We start from the raw sequence: 18,478 nt of genomic DNA, 5'->3' as shown, positions 1-18,478 counted from the left end.
CTGTGCAGGTGGACTCTGGAGTGGATTGTTTTCTAACTGGAGGGCCTGGAGTTGTTTCATCTTCCTGTAACACACTGGGATGGTTGACACCTTGTTACAGGAGAAGTCAAACTTCACCAGAGGAAGATCAGCCAGGTCTGTATGAAGAGCACACACACACACACACACACACACACACACACAAGCATAGATATCTGTTAGTTAAACACCTATTGTTATCTTCTTCTGGTGAGTTTTTTGATTTGCAAGATATTTTTCTTTGGCAATTATGTTTAAAAAAATGGGGGTCGTATTATATTTGAGGACTGGATACTACATTATACAGTACATCCACAACCGCAGCAGGTTTTTGAACAGAGAATTTGTCATTTGTGTCAAATTCTCTGTTCTCTGTCGGTTTATAGTGAGTCTTTAAGAAAAGTAAAAGTTTTTATATAGCCCAACTTAACCTGTGTGAGTTTCTGATGGTTTGATAAAGCTTAGTATGCAGGGCTTGTTACAAAACTGCATACTGTACATGGTAGGGGTCCAGTATGTGTAGACAACTTGGTGTATAATGATGTCATGCCATCCACAGTACATGTTGTGGTTCTACCATGCAGGTCGGAGCAATTAATTACAAGAATCATAAGTCAACTTTGAAATATTATGGGGTCCATTAAACATATATGAGCTACACATCTAATGAGAATTAACATGCTGTTACTGAATATTAATTAATTAATAATTTTACATTCAAATGGCTCAAACCACCAACATATTTCCCATCACACAAAACAATGCAAATGTTATTTTCAGAGGTTTTTAATTGTTATCACACAAGAGTCTCAATGTTTTTCTTCATATCAACTTTATTCCTTATTAGAACTAAAATACCTAGAAAAAAATTGCCTCTTTAGTTTGTGCTCAACTGGAGTCCCTCATTTGTAACCTCACAAAAAAAGAGACTCTTTAATGTTCAAGCTGGATGCAGCCTGCTAACAGTTTTAGTCAATGTAGAAACCTGCAGACATGCATATTGATGAACAAGTACTGAAGACTACTCAATAGAAATGAACGCATTATATATACATATATATATATATATATATATATATATATATAAAAAAAAAGTTATCACTAAAAACCAACCAGTTACTGGATAAGTTAAAAAGGTGAGACGGAATGGAAGCCAACATATTCCCAGTCATTCAGAAAAACGCAAACTTTGTTACAAAATTGGGATAAATTATATATCTCACTGATAGGCAGACTCAGTTTGGTAAAAATTATTTTAGGATAGAAGAGCAACTAGTGTATCCTTTTTCTGTGGAGGCCTTCCTTTCACAAACAGATAGGCCAGTTCCCGCCCAAGACCCGTTGCTGGCTTTTGCCAGAGAGTCGTGGAAAATTGCACATCAAATAACAAAAACCAAACCATATTTATCAGATAAGAACAGTTTTTTTTGGGATAATTGGATTAGATCTGGTATTCGCATTCTTGAGGATGCGATGGAGGATGCTGGATTCAGATCCTTTGACGAAATTAAAAATAAATATAATCTATGTAATTCAGAATTTTGGAGATCCCTACAGATTAGATATTGCATTCTTTCAAATAAAGAACATATTCAGAATGGTATAACTGGAATTCAGGAAATTTCACACAAGATAAGAGACAAGAATAGAGGAGCATCAAAATTTTATGAATTTATTAGAAGTACACAGGTGCCAAAAGTGGATGGTCTAAAAGTGTGTTAGGATAGGGACCTGGTTCGGGAGATTCCAGAAGATGACTGGAAAAAGCTGTGCGAATCATGGTACTGTTATTCACGTGAAACACAGTCACAACTAATTTGTTATATTAAATAGGTCCTACTGGACTCCTTCCAAACTGGCAAGACTGAAACTCAGAAACAGTGATATATGTTGGAGATGTAATAGAAAGGTGGGAACTCTGGTGCATATGTTATATGAGTGTGACAAACTGACATATGGAATGCAGTAATTTTTTTTTTTTTTTTTCTTTTTAATGTTTTTATTCATTTGACAGGCAAAAATATATACATTGAGAAGAAATGGCTTTTTCCTTTTTCCCAAAACAACCGCTAATCAACCCCCCCCACCCCCTCTAACCCCGTCCTACATAATTTGTTACATATCAGTGATAACACACATCCTTCCTGTCTTACCATAGGCAGACAAACAGATATAAGTAAACAGAAACATAAATAAATAAATAAATAAATAGATTTTTTAAAGAAAAATGAAGCAAAGAGGTATATTTTCAATGGATTGAAATGAAGCAAGAGTCAGTTATCTGAGAAAAACATTTCATTTGTCCTGTAGTGTCTTTAATTTAGCTACGTAACTGATCATGCAGCCCCAAACCGAAGTGAATCTTCCAGGTGATCCTCTAAGATTGTATTTAATTTTCTCCAGGTCTAAGTACAGCATAAGGTCCTTAAGCCACAGGGAAGCTTTGGGGGCAACTGGCGATTTCCATTCTAACAAAATCCTTCTACGTGCTAATAAGGAAGCAAAGGCAACACTATCCTTAACCTTTTTCCTAGTGGTTTGATGGTCTGATAATACTCCAAAAATAGCCAATTCTGCACATGGAATCAACTTCAGATTTAATGCTTCTGTAAAATGTTTAAAAATAGTCGTCCAGTAAACTTGCAGACGAGGACAAGACCAAAACATGTGAGTCATTTTTGCTGGTGTCATATGACACCTATTGCAAGTATCAGTGATATTGGAATAGATTTTGGAGAGTCTGGAATTTGTAAAATAGATACGATGAACAACCTTGAATTGTATCAGGTTGAGCCTGGAGCAAGATGTGCTGTTATTTATTCGGATTAATGCTGTGTCCCAGTCACTTTCCTCGATAACTCTGCCAAGTTCCTGTTCCCAATCTTTCCTGATTTTATCAAGAGATGTCTCTCTGTGATTGGATATTAAGGTGTAGATTTTTGAGATAAGGCCTTTCTGATTTGTGGGAATGTCCAAGATTGAGTCAATTACTGAGTTAGGTGGGATATTGGGGAAACAGGTGCTATTTAATTTTACAAAATTACGGATCTGGAAGTATCGGAATAGGTGCGACTTTGGAAGGTTAAATTTTTCACATAATTCATTGAAGCTAGCAAAGACATTATTAATGTAGAGATCACTTAGTTTGACAAGGCCTGAACTCTGCCATAGAGAGAAGGCATTATCAATGCTGGAAGGGAGAAAGAGATAATTGTTATGTATGGGGCTGTGGTTAGACGATCCTTGAAGTCCATAAGTACATCTGAATTGGAGCCAAATTTTAAGGGTAGAGATGACAATTGGGTTACTTGTAAATTGGGATGATCGAAGAGGCAATTTTGATGTAAGCAGAGCTAGGAGTGAGGTAGAACAGGATTTAGCTTCCAATTTACACCAACTTAATTCAGGTTCGCAAATCCAGAGAGTCATTTTGTTTATGTTAGCTGCCCAATAGTATAGTCTTAGGTCAGGGAGTGACAAACCACCAATGGACCTGTGTCTTTGTAAAAATTCTTTCCTTATCCTGGCAGTCTTACCTCTCCATATAAAAGACAAAATTAGCTTATTTATGACACGAAAAAAGGAGTTAGGTAGGAAAATTGGCAAGCATTGGAAAAGATACAGAAAACGTGGAAGCACGTTCATTTTGATGCAATTTACCCTGCCTGCTATAGTTATATGCAAATTACACCATCTGTCCAGATCTGATTTAAGCTTGTTGATTAGGGGTGGAAAGTTGCTCTTATAGAGATCTGACATCTTACGGCAGATATGTACGCCTAAATATTTAAAGCTATTTTTAGACACTTTAAATGGGAGAAACGCATCAGGGATCCCAAGGGCTAAGCTATTTACAGGAAAGCATTCACTCTTTGAGAAATTCAATTTATAACCGGAAAATGCTCCAAAGCTGTTTAGTAATTCAATTATCTTAGGGATGGTGGTTACTGGATCAGAAATAAACAATAATAAATCATCCGCATATAATGATAATGTATGTACCACGCCATATCTGTGGATTCCTTTACTAAAACTGGTTGATTTAAGTGCGATAGATAAAGGTTCGATTGCCACAGCAAATAACAGCGGGCTCAAAGGACACCCTTGGCGAGTTCCTCTGCTAAGAGTAAAGTATTGGGATTTCATCCCATTAGTGCTTAGGGATGCTTTAGGGGACGAGTATAAAAGTGCAATCCAAGATATATACTTTGACCCAATGCAGAACCTCTTTAAGACCTCCAAAAGATAACACCACTCCACCCTATCAAAAGCCTTCTCTGCATCCAGGGAGACCACCACTTCTGGTGTCTCCCTGGATGCTGGAGAAAAAAGAATGTCGAGGAGGCGGCGGATGTTGGAGTAAGAGTGTCGGTTCTTCATGAACCCGGTTTGGTCGGGTGAAATAATACTTGGCATAATCGATTCAAGACGTAAGGCTAATGCTTTAGCTAAAATCTTGTAATTGGCATTTAAAAGAGAAATGGGACGGTACGAACTGCAATCAGAATCTTCTTTACCTGGCTTTAGTAATAAAGTTATTGACGCCTCGGTGAGAGTTTGAGGCAGTGCTCCCCGGTCCAGAGAGTCATTGAACATGTCTAAAAGGAGTGGAATTAATTTATCAGCAAATTTTTTGAAAAACTCAATAGGGTAGCCGTCTGGGCCGGGCGCCTTGCCACTTTGCATTAGTCTGATTGAATCTGATATTTCACAAATTTCTAAGGGTCGATCCATTTCACTCTTCTGTAAAGCAGATATGGGCGGAAAATTTAAGTTATCCAGGAAGTTCATCATGTTTGTTTTGTCAGTTGGGGATTGTGAAGTATATAATTTAGAGTAAAATGTTTTAAAGGTTTCATTTATGACCGATGGTATCACTGTAAGTTCACCTGAGAGAGTTCTAATCTGTTTAATTTGCTGGGACACTGATTTGCTTTTAATTTGGTGTGACAAATGGCGTCCTGCCTTCTCACCATGTTCATAGAGAAATCCACGTGACCGTAAGAGTAATTTTTCAGTTTCTTGTGTAGACAGCAAGTTGTATTCCATTTGAAGATTTTGTCTCTCCTTGTCCAATTCAGGGGATTGAGATATTGATAATTTTCTGTCCAGTTCTATTATACTTCCTATGAGTTGTTCCTGTTTTTGTTTTTTCGATTTGTTTTGTCTTGCAGAGTAAGATATAATCTCTCCTCTAATTACCACCTTCAATGTCTCCCACAGTAAAGATGGTGATATGAGGTTAGACTTGTTGGTAATAAGAAAATCATCGATTGCTTTAGAGATAGTATGGCAAAAGTCATCATCGTTTAACAATGCGCAGTTCAACCTCCATGGAGGACGTGTCTTTTGTAAAAGTGTAAATGAAAGGTCGAGTAGCAAAGGAGCATGATCAGATACCACTATTGCTGAATATTCTACATTATCGACAGCAGGAAGAAAATAATTATCAGTGTAAAAGTAATCAATTCTTGAAAATGTTTTATGGACCTGAGAGTAAAAAGAAAATTGTTTTTTATCAGGATGGAGAAAGCGAAATGGATCCACACCTCCTATTTGATCCATAAACGATGAAATTGCTTTGGCCATTTTGGAAGGAGAATCTTGCCTTATGCTGGATTTATCTAACAAAGGATTTATTGTACAATTAAGGTCGCCCCCTAAGATTAAATGGTGGGAAGTTAAGTCTGGTAAAAGTGAGGTTACTTTCCTGATAAATGCCTCATCATCCCAGTTGGGTGCATAGAGATTAACAAGAACAACAGGTACATTGACAAGGGAGCCTGAGACTATAACAAACCGGCCTTGGTGGTCAGCTACAACATTTGTTGGGAAAAATTGTATTTTTTTGTGTATCAAAATCGCTGTCCCCCTTGCTTTACTGCTAAAATTGGAGTGGAAACTTTGGCCAACCCATGAAGCCTTTAGCCTGTGGTGATCCTTAGTGATCAAATGCGTCTCCTGTAAGAAAGCAATTTCTGTTCTAAGGTGCTTTAGGTGGGAGAATACTCTTCCCCTTTTTACTGGGCCATTGATCCCTTTAACATTCCAAGAAACAAATCTCAGACCAGATAACCCTTTTTTTGTAGCATTAGCCATAGTCAAATTTGTATGTACATGGTGGGAAGAAACACTGCTTTGTGGAAGGATGTAGTGCTAAAAACAAACAGACAAAAATAAGAATAACATCAAATCTGTAGGATCTACCTCCCCAGTTCCCCAAAACAAGAACCTTTAGAACAGAGAACAAATAAACACACCTAAACCTCCCTAAGCTTGTCCTAAGAACAAGAACTAGCGGCGGGACTCCATAAACTCTGTTACTTCCGAGTGGCATAAATCTTTAAACTAAACACTCACGGAGCAGGTAGAGCTATATCTGCATATGTGTCTACAATGTACAATAGGCAAAATAAAGAGATTAGCTGGGGCTGCCGTACACTCATATCAGCATTCAAGTTACACGGGAATAACCTAAGTGGCCCCTAGTAAATACATCTCGACCATATCAAACAAGAAAAGAAAAGAAAAAAAAAAAAGGTAGAAATGTTAACCTCCAAACATAATAATAATAATAATAATAATAATAATAATAAATAAATAAATAAAAAGGGCATAATAATAACTTTAAGGAGGAAAAAAGAAAATAATAATGTTAATATTGAAATAAAAGAGCTGGCTGATAAACATACATTAGTGCCAGTTTCACACCATCTTATTCGGATTTAGTATATCTGATTGTTTATAAACGACCAACCTTTAACCTGCACAGGGTCCACATGTAACGGGCGTCCTTAATAGTCCACTAACCGGTGGGAGCAATGCGCTCCTTGTAGAAATCCTCAGCTTTTTGTGGGGAGTCAAAATATAAGTTCTCATTTCGGAATGAAACCTGGAGACGCACAGGATGCAGTAGGCGGAATTTTATTCCTTTCAAGTAAAGAGAGTTTTTGACGGCGTTGAATGCAGCCCATTTTTTAGCCAGAGCAGCGCTGAAATCTGGATACACTCTCAGCTCTGAGCCGCGGTAATCCATCTTGTGTTGTCTGGCCCATCTGAGGACTTGTTCCTTCTCTTGGAAGCGGAGAAATTTGACGATGAAGGCTCTCGGTTTCCCCGCGCCGGCATCGCCTGGTCTAGGTCCGAGGGAGCGGTGGGCTCTCTCTATCTCAGGAGGGCTAGTAAAAACACCGGGGCCCGTCACCGTCATCAGCAGGTTGGAAATGAACTTCGTCGTGTCTTGGTCCTTCTCACTCCGTTCAGGTACGTTGATAATCCGCAAATTAGAGCGCCTGGACCGATTCTCGAGGTCGTCCACTCGTTCCAGAAGCACCGTGGCTTGGGACTGCAAAGTCTTAACAGCAGCTTCCATCTCTGTGATTTTCTCGAAGTTTTCACCCACCAAAACTTCAGTTTTAGTGAGGCGGTTGTTAAATGACGTCACCTGCTGGCCTAGTGAATCGACGGACTGCTTCAGGGATTCAGTTGATTGTTGAATCAGGATAGCCATGTCAGCTTTGAAGCTATCACGTTGTTTGCAGAATAGGGCCTCAAGGTCAATCTTGGTGATGGGGTCGGAGTGACCTCCGTTGGCAGCGCTCCCACCTCCTGGCCCCGGGTCTGGAAGCTCCGAAGTGTCAAAACGCAGAAAATCATGGTGTCGTTTAGCTATGATAACAGGATGCAGGAAAACTTTGCATCACTGGAAGTCTCCCATCTTGTCCATTTTTAAGGAATGGATAGAGGTACTGGGCTCAATGGTGGGTTATGAGCGGGTTATGAGCGGGTCACCCCCCCCCCCCCACCCCCCCACCCCCCCCACCCCAGTTTGCAGGCCTCAGAGAGACCCCACGAAAATAACATTGACAAGTTGTAAATCAGACATTCCTGTAGCAAACTGTTTTGTGTGTCTGTGTGCTTTCTTTTCTATCACATTAGGGTAATGCAATCTATTTGATTCAACTCTGGATGTTCCTACAGCACTAAGCTCATAATTTGTATGGTAGCTATGTTTTTCCCATGTTTCTAGCTTGTAAAATGACAAAACTATGATCTTAATCCTCATAAGGATCTTAGTCAAAATTTCTGCCATGGAGACATACTGCCATCTAGAGACCAGTAGTGGTTAGGTTTTAGATACTTGACATAAAACAATTATAAGTAGTAGTGTTCTGGGACATGCCTGTTCGTCACAGGCACCAGAGATATGCCCCGCAGACTAGCGTTGCTTTCGTCAATGAAAATTATGACTAATTATCGTTGTCAACGAACCTTTATCACGTGACTAAAACGAGATGAGAGGCAACTTAATGCTGGTCATGTGCTGATAACTATAATATATAATGCAATATCGTTGACGAATAAAAACAAGACTAAATGTGGTTTACAAAAAAAAAACAAAAACGCTAAGATGTCTCTTCATTTTCGTTGACTAAAGCGAGACGAAATGTTCTAACGTTATTTCATCTCGTTTAGTCACGTTATTATTATTTTACAGTATTTCTGTTTCCTATGTCTCACTTCAGGGGCTGCATCAGGTTGCACTGCGCAGTCGCAGGCGACGCCACTTCCTCAATCCCCACTCGTGGCATTATTTAGAAGATGCAGCCGTGATAGGTTAGTGCTAACGACAGACAACTGACACAGAGAACGGGACCGATGGCCAGCCAGCCGGGGTTCATCTTTGGGAGAAAAAGAAGAAACGATGTTTGGACACACTTTCTTTGCATAGAATAATAGTGGAAAAGAAAATGGAATGCATTGTGGAAAAAGATGGGGAGAAATGTGGCCACAAAATCACAGGAAAAAACACCATAAATCCTTAGAGACATCTCAAGGCATTCCATAATGAATTCAGAGCGTCTTCCGTGTCTGGAATCGATGTATTCTTGAGTCTATAAGGTAACAATAATATAACAATAAGACAACCTTGTCTGAATTGTGGAATGTGTTTGGCTAAAAGAAAATTTTAGTTTCGTCTATACTACTTGGTACTTATAATACTATATTGACTGGGTTAAATAGAATTGCATTACTAAAAAGAGACTAAAATACATTTTTCATTGACTAAAACTAGACTAAAATGTCATCAGTTTTCGTCGACTAAAACTAGACAAAAATAGTCACGGATAATTCTGACTAAAATAAGACTAAAATGCTCAGACTTTCAGTTGACTGAAACTTGACTAGACTAAAAAGTGTATGAACGTGACTAAAACTAATAAAAAACTAAAATGACAGCTTGACACAAAGACTACACTAAGACTAAAATTAAAACAGGCCGCCAAAAACAACACTACTACAGACCTCAGCGCTCTCTCAGTAGTATTTCATCTATCAGTTGTTCCTGTTGTTTTTCATCTCAGTCCAGTTGTTCATTTTATTTCATGTCTAGTTGTTTTACTCGTCTTTTCAGAAAAACGTTTTCTCTAGTTCTTTTCCAAATCTTCATGTAACTTCAATTTTTGCTCGACAAGTTAAGCCGCATAACTTTTTCAAAGTTAAAGCCTAATCACGTAATAATATTTTTGTGCATATTTTCAACCAGCCATCGAAAGTACTCTCAATTTTATTATTAACCGAAAAGTTTTTGCCATACAGCTGCCAACCTCTTTGGACCGCTCCTCACCAGTTGCCAACTTTTATTATTTTGCTATATTATATTTGCTATGCTATATTATATATATTATATTGCATTCTTCATTCAGTTGTTTGTGTTACATTATATAATCCATATTATTTCTCATATTATTCATTATTCATATCCATTCTCATTATTGTGTCGAATAAATAATACTTTTCATTTAAGGCATCAGACGGTGTCCTTTTGACCTGGAAATAGACAATCACTGTATCGAGAGCTTACGCTTCAGATTATCAAACTGATCTACTGTTAATTTCTTAATTATTACTGAATCAGCATTAAAAGAAAAGAATAAATGAAATCCTTCTGAGCTGAGGAAGGTTGATGCCCCTTTTATATAAATGAGTACAACATTAAACCCAAAGGTTTACTGACCCTGTTCCCCCTACAAGACTGTGTAAGAAATGTCACTGTGCACTCTGTGAAATTTTTACTTCTGCAGTCTGCAGAACACGTAACAGTACCATACATCAGGGGCATTGGCTGGACTGCTAACCGTCAGGGGCTGAGCCCAGATTGTGCTGTCCTCAAAACACGTGCCTGTGTGCTGCTAGACAGCTAGCGAACCATTTAAGAAAACTCCGTACACAAGGCTTTCTTTTCTTGCTTTCATGGAGCCATCTTGTAGTCAACATGCCAGTTAGTGGTAAATGATGACAACGGTGACAAATGTTGACAAATGGTAACTGTAGCATACAGAAAAATGCAATTACTATCTATAGTACATGTGGTATGCTAACACAAACATGTAGCTAATACACGTAACATCGGTATCCGCCAACGGAAATACAATTGACTTTCCAAACTTACTCAAAACACTAATTCATAACATTTATGGCCTCTGTATAAGTGCTTTGTACACGTAATACTTACAAAGACGAAAATTTCCCAAGGCTCAAACTCTCTAGTCAACACAGCGTATTATGAGGGTTTTACGATCTTGTTTCTGTGGTACCACTAGCCAGTCTCTCTTGAGAGAAAAAACACCAAAGATTGTCTATTGATGAGATGAGCACCCACTCTGCAGAAACCAAAATGATCCTTTACGAAGGGTGTCTCACTCTGATAACTTTTAATCATAGCATTTTAACAGTTTTTAACCATGAAATTAACTTATTTATTGAAACATTATGAACTTATTTGTGACCTTACAACTAACTGTTGTATTGAAGTTATTAAAGACTTTGATCCAAAGGCATGACACAGATTCTTCTCAATCAAAAAACTTTTAGAAACATACTTCTCTATACATTGTTTCAATCCATTTTTTCCATGCATGTGAGGGGCTACATATTGCTTAAAAATATAGATATACGTTCTTTTACACTAAATTCACACCAGACATTTTCACTCTCCAGACACAAGTCACAATGACAAATTTGGCCCAACATTCTCTGTCACAACATTCTTCCATTTGAATTGCTAACGTTTCAGTTTACTAGTTGTTTTTAGTCTGAGTTGCCATGAAATTCAAACTTTACCTTCTCCTTCTCACTTTGACTGGCAGACTGAGCTAACGTTTGGTGGTAAAACCATCAACTGAAGAACTGACAGACCTGTCAGCCAAAAAGATACAAATATTTCCACACATTTACCTGTAAACGCTGCCTGATTGGTGTGGCCACCCTGCGTTCACAGAACATACAAAATTTCAGCACCGCCATTATATAGTGACAAACCACTCAAAGTGGACTGTGGATAATTATTCGGGGTAAAGAAAAAATCTTTGGGGCTACAGCCCCGAATGCCCACATGACACCACTGCCATACATTATTGTTGACAAGTTACTGACAGGTAGTGTTATTCCAAAAATGTTAGCTGCTGAAACTACATAGCACTACCGCCAAATTCCTCCTGGTTTGTAAGCAATAACTGAAGCTATCAGCTGTTTTATGTACAAGATTATACATCCATACAGCATTTTGGAAATACCAAATTCAGATGGGTGACACTGATCTGAGAGCCAAAGTGAACACCCAGCCAGCAGCATTTCAGTGAAAAAATCCTTCTTGTCGAAGACTGGCTTAACAGTTAGCAATGTATCACTGCCCTTGTTTGATGGTGCAGTGCAACGTTCGCTCCCTGGAGAACAAACCAGATCATCTGCAGTTGGATCTAACATCAAAACGGGAGATGAAGAACTGCTGCGCAATAATTCTGACACAGCTCAACTCATCGATTCCTGTTAGCATCGAGGGACTAGCTACATTCCATGCCGATAGGGGCTGCTTCTATCTGCCCAGGGAATTTACTTTAATTTCCATCACTGCTGTGTATCCCCCCCCAGCACTAACACAAAGGAGGCTATGTGTGTTTGTGTATTCTCTGCCGGACTATCAGTGAGTTTCAACCCGCTCACACTGAGGGCTTTTTCATTGCTGTTGGGGATTTTACTCAGGCCAACATGAAGTCAGTTCTCCCACATTTCCACCAGCATGTGGATTGTACAACCAGGGGAATGAACACACTAAACAAGGCCTACACAAACATCAAAGATGCATTCAGAGCAGCCCCCCACCCCCACCTTGGCTCTTAAGATCATTTGTCTGTTATGCGAATTCCTGCATACAAGCCCCTGCTGATCAGAGAAAAACCTACAGTGAGGCAGGTGAGGGTGTGGTCTGAGGGGGCTATGGAGACAATACAGGACTGTTTTGAGTGCACTGATTGGGACATGTTCAAGGGAGCTGCCTCTTGCAATGATCACACCAACATAGATGAGTATGCCATGCCTGTGTCAGCCTACATCAACAAATGCATGGATGACATCAGCACCATGAGGAACATCATCACCCAGGCCAAGCAAAAACCCTGGATGACTGTGGATGTACGAAAAATGCTAAAGGCACAGAACTCAGCCTTCAAGTCAGGAGACACGGAGGCACTGAGAACAGTGAGAGCCAACTTGAACCATACCATCAGATTTGCAAAGCATGCCCACAGCCAAAAAAATCCAGGATATTTCCATGATGCCACCAACACCAGGAATGTGATGATGATGCAGGCTTCCTCAACCATCTCAATATCTTCTTTGGGAGGTTTGATGGACTATGTAGCACTCCTGCGGAGAAAGCTGTTCCCCAGCAGGATGAAGAGACACTCTGTCTCGACACAAGTTCCTGGGGTGCACATCACTGATGATCTGACTTGGTGTGTGAACACTATGTCACTGGTCGAAAGGGCACAGCAACGCTTGCACTTTCTGCACAGGATGCGGAGAGCCCAACTGCCCCCGCCCATCTGCACTACATTCTACAGAAGCACCATAGAGAGCATCTTGACCAGCTGCATCTCTGTGCGGTGTGGAGGCTGAAGTACCGCTGACTGGAAGAATGTGAGGAGAATGATGAGGACAGTGGAGAAAAACACTGGGACTTCTCTCCTCTCCATCCAAGACATTGCACCTAAACGCTGCATGTCCCATGTCAGAAACATCATCAGTGACTCCTCACACCCAGACCATGGTCTGTTCTCCCTGCTGGCCTCTGGAAAGAAGTTCTGCAGCATTCGGTCTAGGACCACCAGGTTCTGTAACAGCTTTTTCCCCTACGTCAGCATTATTGCACCACTGTTAACATCTCAGGTCATTCTTCACTAATGCACTTTAAAATAACCTCTTTATGTTTCCGCTGTTTATTTTTAACACACTGTATATTACTGCTGTTTATGTTACATGCTGCTTATTTTATATACTGTATATATCACAATATTCTGCTATTTATCTTAACATACTTGTACATATCACAACATACTTACACTTGCTGTTTACTGAATGACAATAAAGTTTGTCTAAGTCTAAGTAAATAGACATAATTTTGTCAATTGAGTTATACACACCTACAGTTGCAACCCCCATTGCATATTAGGCTTATTGGCAAAATGTACAATTTTTCAGCTGTTTGCAATAAACAAAGTAGACAAGAACAGTTGAAATAATTTGATAAAACTAATATGACCATGGAATTTATCCAAATTCAACTGAAAATGCTACTTTTAAGCACTACTACAGTCTCAAAATTATTCAACCTCTTGTCTCAAGCACACCTGATGCAACTAATCAAAATTACCCAACCCCCTGTTTCAAGTACATGTAGTGCAACTAATCAAAGGCTTCATTAGTTCAGGTGTGCTTGAGATAGAACACATAAATACCTGGACTGGCTAGGAGTTTGTTGAGATTGAAGTTTGATTGCATGTCAGAACTATGGCGAAGTCAAAAGAACTGTCCAAAAAGTTCAGAGAAGGGATCATTGCCTTGCACAAACAAGGAAAAGGATGCAAAAAGTTAACTGAATGCACCGAATGTTCCTAGAGCTACAGTTGGAAGCATAGTTTGAAAGTTCAAAGTTAAAGGAACAGTGGTTACACTACCTGGACATGGCAGAAAGAGGAAACTATCAGCGGCCGCCACTAGATTCCTGAGGAGGCAAGTGGCCAAAAAAAGGACTTGGTGGCAGCAGGCACTGACGTTTCAGTTTGCACAGTATCAGAATCAGAATCAGAAATACTTTATTGATCCCCGAGGGGACATTGCTTTTTACAGGTGCTCCTTAGAAGAATCGAAGAGATTAATTAGAAGAGAGAAAAAATATAAAAATAAAATAAAATATATATATATATATATATATATATATATATATATATATATATATATATAAATACATACTGTATATATACAGTGCTTAACAAATTTATTAGACCACCACCCAAAGTATGGTTTATGCCACAGCTGCCCTAAATTAACAGCACTGGTAATTACCAAAATAATTTTTTATGTTTCTGTAATGGTTAATACACCAATATGTAGAAGCTCTTTAACCAAAACGATAGTTTTAATGCTAAAATATAATTATTATTGTCCATGATTTTTCAAATTTACTGATTTACCAAGAATAAATAGTAGTAAAGCACATTTTTATTTCTTGATTAATATGTCATATTATAGTTATTTACTTGCATTCCTGAACAGAAAAATTTGTTTTAGTGGTTGAATGTTATGCTTGATTAATTTCTGACTTCTCAGAGAAGCCCAGTGAGCCGGCTCAAATTTGGGTATAAAAAGATGAATTCCATTTGAAATTCCTCATTGCTGTTCAAAATGGTAAAATGTTGAGAGCTCACTGAAAATGAAAGAGTCTGCATTAAAGTGCTTGGATGCTGGATGGTCTCTGAGACAAACAGGGAAAGACATAAAGTGTTCTCACAGTGTGGTCAAGTATGCTTTGGAGTCAATTGCCGAGACTGGTAATTACAAAATGCAGCAAGGAAGAGGCAGGAAACGAAAGTTAACTGAAGCAGATGTCAGACACCTCAAGATTTTAAGCACTAGAGAGAGATGGAAGACCACTGCTGATCTTCAGGCAGAGATCAATGCTTCTAGATCAGAGTCTGAGAAAGTCTCCAGAATGATCATAAGCAGACGACTGACGGAACAAGGCTTAAAGGGAAGAATAGCTGCTAAGAAGCCATTATTGAGGCCTGCAAACATCTAGAAATGTCTCAGATTTGCCAGGGAGCACGAACACTGGACTGTTGATGACTAGAAGAAGGTACTCTGGATAGATGAGTTCAAGTTTGAACTCTTCGGTCAGCATCGTTGTGTTTATGTCCGCAGAAAAACTGCAGAATGTTTTGATGCCAGATGCATTGCACCCACAGTGAAAATCAGTGGAGATTCCATTATGGTATGGGGTACCATTTGTGGAACGGTGTGGGCAAATTAGTGAAAATCGATGGTATTGTAAACAAGACCATCTACCACAACATCTTAGTGCATCATGGAATTCCTTCTGGACTGAATCTGATTGGGCGTGGGTTCATATACCAACAAGACAATGACCCCAAGCATATTTCAAAGCTGTGCAGAGACTATTTGACCGAGAAAAAGGAATCTGGAGTACTGGAACCGTCAAGTTAAGGTCCAGATTTGAATCCTACTGAACAAATTTGGGATTTAGTAGATTCAAAGATTGATCGCACAAATTTTCATCTAAAGCAAGTCTGGGGGAACAGCTAGAAACTATTTGGAACTCAATCACAAAAGAGACTGTTGAAAAGTACATAAAAACAACGCCAGCAAGAATGCAAGCTGTTATCAAGACCAAATGAGGCCATACAAAATATTAAGTTTTTTAGTTATGTGTGAAAAACGACTATTTAGTCAATTCAGTTTGTTATTTGCCAAATAAATAACAATAACATTTTTAGTTTTAAGCAACTTTTTGAAAGATTTCTAAAATATTTTTGTTTTCTCATTTTTATGACAGGTGGTCTAATAAATTTGTTAAGCACTGTATATATATAAAACAAATATATATTATCAATATTATATTATAAATATTATCAATATATTATCAATATAATATATAATATATTATCAATATGTACATATATATATTGAAAAAGTCCAAGGGCCATTCAGAGGGAGGAGTTGTACTGTTTGAGGGCCACAGGCAGGAATGATTTCCTGTGGTGTTCGGTCGTGCATTTTGGTGAGATGAGTCTCTCACTGAAAGTACTCTTGTGCCTGACCAGTAGGGATGAGCGAGTACACCACTATCTGTATCTGTATCTGTTCAACCATCTAAATTATCTGTATCCATATCTGTACTCGGCCTAATGGAAATGGGTGGGGCTTAAATCGGTACATTATTTTAAGTCTGAAATTGATATACAATAAAAATATTAATACTTTGTGTATTACTACTACTTTGTGTGTTCAGCTATATGTGTGTATGTGTGTAAGTGGTCTGTAAGACTGTTTATGTTTTAATGATCTGTGTGATCTTGGTGATTGATGCAAACATCCAGTGATGGCAAACAGGGAAATAATATGTCAGCCTTGTTCAGTGTATTCTTCTCAAAAGCACCGTGTTCAGTACGAGCAAAGTTTTCCAACTGACTTTATATCACCAGCCACACTAAGAGCAAGCAGACGGTAAAAAAAACCCAAAACAAAACAAAACAAAAAAAACGACCGGAGTGGAGGCAGTGACCGACGCGACACAAGCCGTTTTCAGCTCTGTCTTGTCAAATGCACCGCATACGTTACGAAACAAGTTCACCAAGTAACTTTAAATATCATACAAACTGAAATAGAGACGAGCTGAAGAAAAACTAAGGAGCACTGAAGAGAGCAACGTGAGCTACAGACGTGTCTGTGTAGGGAGAGGCGGGCGCTGTGTGTGACTGGCCAATCACAGAGCGTGAAGACAGTCAGTTACCCAATGAGAATTTTCTTTCAGCGCGAGCATGGATATTGACGAGTTTTACTCGTATCATGCTCGTACTCGTCAAAAATGCTTTATCCATACCGGCTCAACCCTACTGACAAGCACATCATGAAGTGGGTGTGAGTCCAAGACAGTCAGTAGCTTAGTCCTCCTCTCTGACACCACCCTCAGAGAGTCACACTCCATTTCCACAACGTCACTGGCCCTGTGGATCAGTTTGTTGAGTCTGTTGGCGTCCGCTATCCTCAGCCTGCTGCCCCAGCATGCAACAGCATAGAGAATAGCACTAGCCACCACAGACTCATAGAAAATCCTGAGCATAGTCCTGCAGAGGTTGAAGGAGCTCAGTCGCCTCAGAAAATAGAGACCACTCTGGCCCTTCCTGTAGAGAGCGTCAGTGTTCTTTGCCCAGTCCAGTTTATAGTCAATATGTACCCCCAGGTACTTGTCATCCTCCACAATGTCCACACTGCCCCCCTGGATGGAAACAGGGGTCACTGGTGCCTTGGTTCTCCTCAGGTCCACTACCAGTTCCTCAGTCTTTGCCACGTATAGTTGCAGATGGTTCTGCTCACACCATGTGACAAAGTTGTCCACAGCAAATCTGTACTCATCCTCATCACCGTTACTGATATATCCAACTACTGCAGAGTCATCAGAAACCGTCTGAAGATGGCAGGTCTCTGTGCAATAGTTGAAGTCCATGGTGTAGAGGGTGAAGAGGAAAGATGAGAGGACAGTCCCCTGCGGGGCCCCAGTGTTGCTGACCACTCTGTGTGACACACAGTGTTGCAGGCGCACATATTGTCGTCTGCCAGTCAGGTAGTCCACAATCCAGGACACTAGGGGGACATCCACCTGCACTGCTGTCAGCTTGTCACCTAGTAGAGCTGGACGAATGGTGTTAAATGCACTGGAGAAGTCAAAAAACATAACCCTCACAGTGCTCGCCAGCTTGTCCAGGTGGGCGCAGACACGGTTGAGCAGGTTGATGATGGCGTCCTCAACTCCAAGTCGGGGCTGATAGGCGAACTGGAGGGGGTCCAAGAGTGGCTTGCCCATGGGCTGGAACTGCTCCAGGACGAGTCTCTCCAGGGTCTTCATGATGTGGGAGGCCACTGCCACAGGTCTGTAGTCCATGGAGGCCCTGGGCCATGAAATCTTTGGCACAGGAACAGTAAGGTGCATATTAAACACTGAAGGGCTCCGTGCCCGCACTCCAAGACGTACACCACTACTGACCCAAAAGCACAAGAATAGTCGGCTCCAATATGCTCAAAGCCATATAAATAAGTCACAGAAGTTTTGGAATTCTATTCTGTGGAGCGATGAAACAAAACTAGAACTTTTTGGGCCTATGCAACAGCAATATGTCGAGAGGAAGAATAATGAAGCATATGCTGAAAAGAACAACCTGCCCACAGTGAAGCATGGCGGTGGCTCAGTGATCCTCTGGGGCTGCTTTGTTCCCTCTGGCACTGGAAACCTGCAGCGTGTGGAGGGTACGATGGATACAGTCAAGTGTCAAGAATTCTTAGGAAGAACGTCATGCCGTCTGTGAGGAAGCTGAAGCTCGGGCGTCAT

At 39.9% G+C, this 18,478-nt stretch overlaps 1 protein-coding gene across 21 annotated transcripts in view; it reads right to left on the bottom strand.

Moving 5' to 3' along the window:
• Positions 1-18,478, bottom strand: part of lrch1 (leucine-rich repeats and calponin homology (CH) domain containing 1) — a 210,005-nt gene that overhangs the window by 111,877 nt on the left and 79,650 nt on the right. For all 21 annotated transcript variants that reach the window (XM_076747011.1, XM_076747021.1, XM_076747016.1 and 18 more), the window contains one exon: positions 1-137. In XM_076747011.1, coding sequence (XP_076603126.1) covers positions 1-137 — 137 coding nt within the window. The remainder of the gene's footprint in view (positions 138-18,478) is intronic.

Source organism: Chaetodon auriga, chromosome 13 (assembly GCF_051107435.1).
Source record: "Chaetodon auriga isolate fChaAug3 chromosome 13, fChaAug3.hap1, whole genome shotgun sequence".
NCBI classification, from domain to species: domain Eukaryota; kingdom Metazoa; phylum Chordata; class Actinopteri; order Chaetodontiformes; family Chaetodontidae; genus Chaetodon; species Chaetodon auriga.
The sequence above is the reverse complement of the archived record's forward strand: the minus strand, read 5'-3'. Positions and strand labels throughout refer to the sequence as shown.